Source organism: Rhopilema esculentum, chromosome 20 (genome assembly GCF_057945365.1).
Source record: "Rhopilema esculentum isolate cy_ngs chromosome 20, ASM5794536v1, whole genome shotgun sequence".
In the NCBI taxonomy this organism is placed as follows: domain Eukaryota; kingdom Metazoa; phylum Cnidaria; class Scyphozoa; order Rhizostomeae; family Rhizostomatidae; genus Rhopilema; species Rhopilema esculentum.
Window position 1 is genome coordinate 8495453 of NC_142834.1, and position 10461 is coordinate 8505913.

A 10461-nucleotide genomic window follows, 5' to 3' on the forward strand; every position below is an offset into this window, starting at 1 on the left:
CAATGGTTTATTATGTTTCCAAAACTTTTAGATTTATTGGACAGGTGAGAGTAAGTTGTCAAGAAACCCATCTAAGTAGAGTGTTGGTTGACTGTGAGGCAAGGACTGCAGAGCATACTACAGATTGAAGGGGCAAACATATGTAAAGCCAAAAACAAGGCAATTTTTGCATGTTTTAAGTATTTTTGCAAATATCAATCCAATTTTATAGCATTAAAAGCAACTATTGATGTTTCTTGGCAATTTAATTTTTGTTAAATATAGTTTGATAAATTGAAATTTATTCACGTCTTATGGTGACTTTTTGGTTTTTCTGGGGTTGGGTAGACTCCAATAGCATAGTCAATGTTTTTGTTCATCGTAGCAACGCTCATGTAAATCTTTTGCAAGGCAATGACTACTAATCTACATTTAAAAGCAGATAAAAAGGGATCTGACTTGATCTCATGTTTGTATTCCAAACTTTTGATCCACGAAATGAAGATGCTTTTTGACCATTTCTTGTTTTCATAAGCGAGGGGACCAAGTCACCTTTAGAATTTTTCAAATCTAGAATCTTTCGAATTTAATTCTCTTGAATTATTTCGAATTGATTTGAAAGGTCAGTGTTCAAGGACTGAATACATTTTTATAATTCAAGATGTGTATGGTGGTTTTATTTTTTGGTATAATTTTTTAAATGTTGGTTGCAGTCTGAGAGGCAACTCAATAACCAAATTTATTTGCCTCTCACCCCAATAAGTTAATTTAATTGCCATTGTGATAGTATTGTATATAAGTCATTATAAAAAGGTCATCTAGAGCGACGTCTGCCTCTTGATGTTTTGGACGGATCTTTTTAGAATTTTTGAATTTAGATCACAGCCAAAAAAAGTACCATGGAATATCTCTATCCGTGCGAAATCAGCTATCTATGCTAAAAATTGGGTAAGTTATAGCTACATAGAAACCATCCCTGTCCCCATCAAATCACTGTAACTGGGTCTCTGTTCTTAACTTTATGAGCTAGACCAAAACAAAAGTTATCCGTTAGCAAGCATCAAATCTTTCATTTGCAATATCGCTCCCAGTTTTTAACATACTCTTCAATATCTAGAGGCATTTGCAAGTGTTTTTTTAGGGTAATGTGGTCAAAGTTAAAAAAGTTCTAAAAATGTATTTTTTATGAAGTTACACATTAGAACTCCATGTCCTTAGCAGGATAAGAAATATTGGTATCACAAGCATACATTTTTTACTCTGGTGTTTTTAATAGCAAAAGACAGTTACTTTTTGTTTATAAGGAATAAAAGGGGTCCAGGTAAAGAGCCTTGAGGGGCACCAAATTCAATTTCATCTTTATCTGAGGCTACCCTATTGATTCTACGATACTACCTCTTTTTTACATACGACGAATATCAAGTGTATTTAATGCCAGTCTTACTTACTTACAATCATACTTTTTCGATTTTTGAAGCATAATATCACGATTTACAGTATCGATTTAGTTCAATGAATAACGTAGCAATGATTCTACAATTGTCCACATTAACATACCAGTCATTGGTAGATTTAAGAGGCCAAGTGATAGGAGAATTTGATGCAGGGATGGTGTCAAAATTTTCTTTGCTTGGCTAATTCTCTATTTAGGGGTCTTTAAAGTGTTTTCAATTTACAACATATTCTTCGGCAAGTCTGTCATTGTCATAGATTGGGCGGTGTGACAGCCTCTCTTCTAGGAAAAATCAGTTTTAAAACGAGGGTTTTTCTGTTTAGGGGTGCTTTGTTGACAAATTTTCTAAAGGATGGCTAACACAGTTTAATGGCTAATAGGATCTTGAAATTCAGCAAACTTGCGAGAATTAATCTTAATTGCTACTGATTCAGCCATCTTCCATGACTGCAATAAACCAACGCCTTTTGACTACAGGTAGTTCAAAAGTGCAATTGTCACTTCGAAGAAAGGTTGAAAGGTAAACGCTGTCCAGAGTTTTTCGAAGTTTGAAAAATAATTCGATGAACCTTTTTGCATCTTTCGGGACATTTGCTGCAATGGTCTGTCAATGACTTTCAGAATTCATATTTAGAGCAACAATGGCTTCTTCAAGAATATAGTCATACACGGAACAAACTGAGCTGCCAGGGAGCTTTCTAGTGCTTTTGCTTTGAGCACCATTGCGTATCTCCCAGTGTTCCAAGAACTTTTAGTGGCTTGCTGTCTTTCAACAACACCTTTTCCCAGGCACAGGCACCAGACACTTCCAATATACATAAGATACTTTGAAAATCTAGAAGCAGTTTGCAGCATATCAAAAAGTGGAAATGTTTGAACGCTTGTTAAAGCAGCAGATGTTACGACAAAATCTACAGGTGGGCATAGCACCAAGATGGGAACATGCTTGTTATACTTTAAATTTGGGCTGACAAAATTTTATGAATTCCACTCATGTTTGCTACCTCATGGAACGAATTCCCAACACATCGCTCAATTTGTAGCTAATGCGCTTCAAATACATTGTCTAGTATAAATCAAATTGTTATTGATACAGGTTATTTATGTTATAGTATCGTTACTTAAAAAGGCCACTAAACAACCTCTGTGCTGCCTTGTCCAGTATACATATCTTTCTGTTTTTGAGTTGCCTCTAGGAATTGAGTCATGTTATGCAACAGTACAGAATCATAATAGGGAAACTAACTTAATTGATTGAAAGAATGTTTTTGATTAATATTTCTTAACTGTATGTACGTTTTGACCGAAGGTGGTTGCTGTACATTAGAACATAGAGAGATGCTGTTTCATTTCTTTTTCCAAGCAATTCAATGCCTTGCATGCCAATATATTGAACCAATGTATTGTACTATTCTTTCTACAACGGCTTATCTCCTTTGTACCTCGTTTATAACCATTTTTGTGTGAAAGCTAAAATGTTTCCTTTGCTATCACTTCTGAGATGTGCACCGAGAAAATTATTATGATTAGATTCTGATTTTGGGAAGCGCAGCTTAATGATTAGACAAATAGCCAGTACGACGACAAAAAAGACATCATCTTCGTAGTATTCCAACTTCTATTGACGGCAATTCATAAGACAAAAAAATCGGTATATCGACATTTCAGTTACGACCATCCGGGTGCTTAAGACAATATCCTTGGTGAAATTACATAGTGAATTTAGTTAAGACATTCCGGGTACGAAAAATTCAGTTGTATAAAATTAAAGACGTTAAGAATCTAGCTAGAGTCATCTTCAGCACACAGTGATATAATAAATTATTATGGCTCCAGGAAGATTCTTGCACTTACTTTTTGATAGTGCGCAGATGACTAAATCACTTGAATCACTGTGAAATAAAAGGACTTTGAATAAAAGACTGGTTTTGATTATCAAATGTCAGCCACACCTTTTGCGGTTTTGTGTATCTGTTAGTGTTGTTTGGTGTAATGTCATAAGATACTGGTTTTATTTGGAAAACATAGTAACTGTTGGATGAAACAAGGCCCTTGTCTCGTTAGTTTACCTACTTCTAGTTGTCTTACATTGTCATATTTTCCTTTTGTAATAGAAATGGCCTCTTCAAAACGTCATCTTAAAAAGTTGTTGCAGTTGTCAACAGTTACTTTGCTAAGAGTGGCCAGTTGGGAAATTTCCCGGTGTACCGGCGGACCACCATGCTCCCGGTGTAACCCAAAGCCAAATTGTTTATAGTGTTATGATATGATATGAGCTTGCTTTGTCTAGATGCTCATAAAACTATTTTAATGGGAATTAATCGTTTAATTCGAGTTAATACCCGCGGGGAAAGTGCGCAGATTCCCCTTTTCTAGAATCGGGTGGTCCCACACGTATATCCTTAGTAGGCTGTGGATGTCATGTTACCTAAGCTATTTGCTAATCACCTTGTGGTATTTTCTAGGTGGTCTTTTCCTGGCATATTTCTTTAAGTACAGTGATGCAGCTAGGGTCATGTCATATTTTGCAGCAAGACTCGTTGTTTGCACGCGTTTTCCCCTCCCATCCCTGTCCCCTTGTACTCACTTCTCCTCCTGCTTATATCCCGTCATATACTTCCTTCTGCCTTCTCCTGTCTCACTTCTTCTCACACAGTCATTCGATTGTGTGACAGGTGTATCAGTCTGATTATCGGGGTAAAAAACTGAGGCAGTTTTTTCCCTGGAATCAAACACCGACCATAAAATTGCGTCATTGCTCAGGCAAGACAAGGGCTGATGCACCAAAAGCCCAAAATGTTTTTCCTGAGATTAGGGTGTTGTTTATCATAACTAAGGGGCCCCCGCGATGGAATTAATGGCCTAGTTGTATGTTTTCTATTCAACCAAGAAAGATGGTGGGCTGTTTGTGGCTGTTTTTCACAAGCTCTTGTCAAAATGCAAGAAGGTTTCACAATCATATCGACATTTTATGTCAGTAGGTAAATAAAGATTCCATTACAAATTTGTTCACGTCTTGCAAAATTTTTATCTGGAATCTGCCAGTAACTATCAAAATTAAACTCAATACCTTAGAATAACATATTTTGAAAGGTGTTCTGGGAAGTGGGTGGGAATGTGTTCTTGTTGCCTCGCTTTGAGGAACTACTTTCTCTGCCCCCAAAATGGCAGCCACATTGAGAAAACGCGTTGGGAAAGATTTGCACGACAGCTATTCTGATTCACTAGATGATGGTAAAGAAAAGGCTGTGAAAGCTCTTGGCAATGAAAAACGTATATCGCTAGCGGAGTTCGCTTTTCTGTGCCTTTGTATTACATTGCTCGTCGCACTTGCATGTCTGCCGCATTTCCATCTGCCTAGGCCCAAAACTGTGAAAGAATCTAAGGAGACTGATTTTACTGCTGAGAAGGCACGGACATATTTAGAAGGTCTAACAAAGCTTGGAGCACGAACAGTTGGCAGTTATGCAAATGATGTACAAGCTGTTGATTATCTCATGAAAGAAATTTATAATATTATAGCGCACACACAGGTATATTATCATGTTCACGTTGATGTGCAAACAGCATCAGGTGGATTTATGTTGAATTTTTTGCACAAAGACTTTGCTGTCGCTTACGAAAACATAACAAACATAATTGTCCACATACACCCGAAAAGCAGTAAAGAAACAGACCCAAACGTTCTTCTGAATAGTCACTTTGATACACAACCTAGAACTGAGGGTGCAAGTGATGATGCTGTTAGTTGTGCCATGATGCTAGAGATAATGAGGGCTATCTCAAGGTCACCACCAAGAACTATAAAGAATGGCATTGTGTTTCTTTTCAATGGTGCTGAAGAAGGGATACTTGAAGGTAGCCATGCTTTTGTAACAAAGCATAAGCTTGCTTCTACAATAAAGGCATTTGTTAACTTGGAAGCTGCAGGCTCAGGTGGGAGGGAAATTGTCTTTCAAACTGGACCAGGACATCCATGGCTTATTCATACATATGCCTCATCTTCTCAGTATCCCTATGCATCAATAGTGGGACAAGAGATATTCCAATCTGGAATAATCCCATCTGATACAGATTTTAGAATTTTTCGAGATTATGGAAACTTGGTTGGTATTGACATTGCCTATGCTTCAAATGGCTATGTCTATCACACCCGTCATGATAATTCCTCTATTATTCCAGATGGTTCAATTCAAAGAGGAGGAGAGAATGTACTTGCAGTTATAAAAGCTCTGTCAAAATCACCCTATTTGACTCATGAAGAAAACTTTAAACATGGAAGAACAGCATATTTTGATTTCCTAGGAGCATATATGATTTTGATTCCAGAAAGCTTTTTAACTTTGGTGAGCATTGGCTCAATAGGTTTTTCACTTCTTTACATACTGGCAGCTTTGCTAGAAAAAAACACAGTGCAAGACAAATTTCCTAAAAATGTGACTTTTCTTTCATTCATCATAGCTATAGTCACAATTGTTTGCTCATGGACAAGTGCCATATTTGTATCTGCTCTTGATGCAGTTATTTTGACAAAATTAGGATGCTCTTTGTCATGGTACAGTCATCCTTGGTTTGCACTTGTTCTATATGGATCACCAGCATTGGCAACTATATTGTTAGTACATATTGGTGTTAGAAAGATTGCAAAAAAATTTGGCATATCATTTGGAGAAGATGAGCACGAGCCAGAAATATATGAAAACAATTGCATATTGGCACATATCCTGTTGGTATCAATAGTGGTTGCTTTGATGACTTACAAGGGAATTCTTTCATCATTTTTGGTTGTAACATACCTGGTTTTTCCACTTATCTTCCACTGTTGCATCAGACCCTGGATGCATAAGAATGGCCAAAATGATGAATTTTACACTAAAAAATTACTTCTTATCCATATTCTTGCTGTTTCATTTCCAATTGTCCTTTTTACCTATCATTTGTTTTCATTATTTGATGTATTCATCCCTATTATGGGAAGGCAAGGCTCTGAGATCCCACCAGATTTAGTTTTTGCTGTTTTATCTTCATTTGTTGTTATCATCATTACACTTTACCTTACATCACTTACTCACTTAGCTCAGAGGGCAGTTTTGATTGGGAAGATTGCTGGTTTTATTGCTTTTGTTTCCTTTCTCTTTGCTTTGCTGGGAATTATGTTTCCATATTCAGGAAGTCATCCGGTTTCACCAAAGAGGATATTTCTTCAACATGTGGTTCGTAATTTTCACAACAAAGATGGTTTGGTCTATAAGAATGACTCTGGTATATGGTTTGCACCTTTAGATTATCTAGGTTTGAAGCCAGTGATGCATCTACCCAGCTTGAAGGATGTTGCCAGTGTGGAATGTGATGGCCCATATTGCGGCTATCCTTATATCTTCCCCATGAGAAGACTCTTGAAGAAAACATGGTATTTGAAAGGACCACCTCCATTCAAAACAAGCAAAAAATTGTCCAGTTTCAGGATAATCAAACAGGAAACCCTTGAAAATGGCAATGTTAAATTTCAAATAAGAATCAAAGGGCCAGACCACATGACATTGCTTGTAACTCCAAATGAGGGTAACAAACTGGTGCACTGGTCAGTAACAGATGAACCACCTTCAGGGCAACAAGACTATGATGGCAGGATGACATTCTACACATACTATGCACATGGTTTTCATGCAAAACCTTGGGATTTCTGGCTTGAATTTGAAGTCAGTGGAGAAAGAGACGATGAGAGCATTGCTGATGTTGCTGTTGCAGGACACTATTTGCATGGTCCCCTGTCAACTACAAAATGGATGCAGAAGATTGTAAGAGAATTTCCTTCATGGGTTGTTGATGTTGCCTTTGTTAGTTCTTATGATGTGTGGAGAATTTGATCATGTCCTTTTTGCTTTATTAAGCTATGATTTTATCTCTACCCTTTTTTGAAATTTTAAATCTTGTTGTATCCAAATTTTGCAACCATTTTCAAGTTGCTTATCCCAAACATAAAGATGAAAATTGTAGAAGATATAAATTTGTGTCTGTCATAGAAACTATAAAGCTTTTCTTCCTTTTTCTCTAAGAGCTTTGTTGGGTTGTCATTTCTAATTGGTTTGTTTTTGTCAGAAAGTGTTAAGTATGTGTCATGTAACCCACAGTTCATGCACCAAGGAAAAATGTTTGGATATTTAATTGAATTTTAAATAGCCCAATTTTTTGCAATTTCCTTTCATTTCCTTCATGGTTTAAAGTTGCTACCATCAACTGTTCTCAAAATATTATCAAAGAAAAAAAGTTGTACAATAAAACTTCCATCTCACGAAACCCTTTTTCAATGAGGCCCACTGTACAACCTCAATAACCAACCTGTCAAGCTTTCATGTTATATATATGTAAATGTGACAAAGATCTTTGAGCCAGGTATTCCAAGAACAGAGGATTTCAACTTTTATTTGACTTACATTTGTTTATTTAGTTTGATTTTACTGTTTAATTTGAAGTTGATTGTTTGCTGTTCTTTGCTGAGCATAGTTGACCTTTTCAGAAAAAACATTTTCTCTTGTTGCCTTTCCTTGAAAAAACAAAATGAAATATAATCAGTACAGTTTTTGTTGATGTCACCATCCTAGTTTTTCTAGATAATAAAAAATGAATCTGAGATAGGCATTACAGACTATGATTAATGCCTAACCGTTTGTAGATATTTGTATGTTGCTTGAAACTGTGGACAATTTATTTGGTTTTTATGGGTAATTATATACTTAAGAGATCATTATTGAAAAATCCATTTATAGAAAATGATTCCCCTTTTTATAGTTTTCCATATCTCATATCTACATTATTGGCCAGAGCAAGTTTTTATGAAAAGGCTTTATTATGTTCAGCAAAAATAGCAATTAAATAATATTTTCGTGTTCATGATTTGCGTATCAAAGGTTTCAATATGTTTTACATCCTGATGCGAATTGAAAGTAGTTACAGCTAAACAGATGCTAATATTTTCAATGTTATACAAAACTTCTTACTGATTGTATCTTGAATATTATTCACGCAAGTATAGTAATATCTGAGCAATATATTGATATCTATATTTTAATAAGGATGATGATTATCTGCAGTTTGTTATTTACACGAATCAAGCAATAGTGTGTGGTTGTCAACTCTTTTGTCTACATCTTTGTCACAGTTTTCTTGTATTTGAAGATGGCACAAAATAGCGGAAACATAGCGTACTGGAGTACATTTTCTTCCGACCATCTGCAGAACAAGTACGTTGGGTAACGACCCAAGGTATTTTATGTTTCCGCTGTTTCGTGTCATCTTCCAATTTTGTGGTACCAAAAACGTATTTAGGTTTTCTTATATTCAGAGCATGATTCGTATCTTAAGGAAGCTCATGCAAGGCTTAACTTAGATGAGGAGAATGCTAAGATTTGACCAGCTGTTTAAATCCAGCACATTATCTCTAACGGGACGTCTTGAAAACATGGTGCGTGAGCTTATAAATCCTGAAAAATTGGTTCGGCTAATAAGAACTTTTTTACCCACAAATGATGATGGGTAATGATGAAATTGTTTGATGAATCTATTTTGGAGCCTCTCTGCCTGATATATCGAAAATTCTAGAAACTGGAGTATACCAAACTGCTTGACAAAAATAAAACTTAGTACCTATTCATTACAACTGTAAAGAAAATTAGACAGCTTTAAAAAACTTGCAGACCATTATTATTTTTCAATAATATTTGGGAAACGAAATAGGTCATTTTAACATTTATCTTCGATGCCATTGACGGTCATTTTGTTTGATGATAGGCACTTGGTCGAGAACAAATATAGTTTTCGACGAAGCGGCTCAACCACAGGGGTGGCGCTAGAGACAAACCTTCAAGGTGCCGAAGTTTATATTCTCCGTAACTGCCGACGCTGGATGTGTCAAATTGCCGACAGAAAAAAAATCTATTTGCCCCATATAGCAGGCAATGCCGTCGCGAGGCAAGCCTCGTTGGGGGGGAGGGGTGTGTGGAATGCAAATTTACCTGATTAAAACATTATTGCCTGAAACTTTTTAGCTGGTGCCACAAACCTCTGCAATACTATTTGTCAATCTAACTCTGAAAGATAACCGACTTTCCTAATAGTCTTGTCAAATCTCTATATCGGGACGGGCAAAATATATAGTTACTACCTGAGGCGGCACTGGTTGCCGCCGAAGGGGGAGGAAATTTTCGAATTGTGATGCTTCTAGTTCCCTGGAAAATGCACTCTTTTAAGCAGATTCCACTAAAGCAATCCTGCTAATCCCATTGAAAATTATTGTCTTTTTGCAAAACCTTTTTTACAGCAGATAAAAACAACAATTTCGCCGTGGTCTTGAAAAATACCAGGTTGTCAGTTACTTCTAAATTTAGATCCCTCTCTCTATCTTAGCATGCCTTTTGAATGTGGAGCTCATAGTGAATTGCAGTTGACGCTTCTACTGAGAAACTTTAGGAGAAATGAACACGAGGCACAATTTTACCTAAGATTGCTTGATCCTTTATTGATTTTATGACAGGAAAGTCTCTGAAATACCTAAAGCGTTTCTTCCACCGAGCGGATTTTACCTGAAATTTCCTATTGAGCAATAGAGCATTTTTCCAAAATTTTTGTTGTGGGTGCAAAATTCTCCCTTGCCCCCTTCCCGTCCCCCACTTTCCATCCTGTGTCGGAGTCCACCAGATTTTCTCGGCAATTTGTGCCTTGTTAGAAACTTAATGCGCAAATATTGCCTATTGTTGAATATTTCTTCCTATCTATGGTGGAAGAAGTTAATCAATGGTTTTCTCTAAACCATTTGTTTGTCGCAAGCTATGCGGTGAACAATGCTATTGAAAAATAGTTTATGAAAAAGGACAAGAAGTGCTTTTTGAAAAATTTATTACGCGAAATGTGCTCATGATCGAAATGTTTTCATTGGCAATAATAATGTCTTGAAACGAAAAGAGAATCCCTTAAGAAGAAAATTCATTTAAGACTTTATTTATGACAGCGTGATTTTGCTGTTGCTAGGGTAA

At 36.4% G+C, this 10461-nt stretch overlaps 1 protein-coding gene across 1 annotated transcript; it reads left to right on the plus strand.

The window, feature by feature from the left end:
* Positions 1–4464: 4464 nt before the first annotated feature.
* Positions 4465–8565, plus strand: LOC135687152 (endoplasmic reticulum metallopeptidase 1). The gene has a single exon (XM_065203646.2). It carries the CDS (start codon positions 4597–4599, stop codon positions 7297–7299), a length of 2703 nt encoding a protein of 900 aa, XP_065059718.2. The 5' UTR covers positions 4465–4596; the 3' UTR covers positions 7300–8565.
* The last annotated feature ends 1896 nt before the right edge of the window (positions 8566–10461 follow it).

Coding starts and splice junctions, on each gene's coding strand:
- LOC135687152 (XM_065203646.2), top strand. CDS start 4,597: ATGGCAGCCACATTGAGAAAACGCGTTGGGAAAGATTTGCACGACAGC.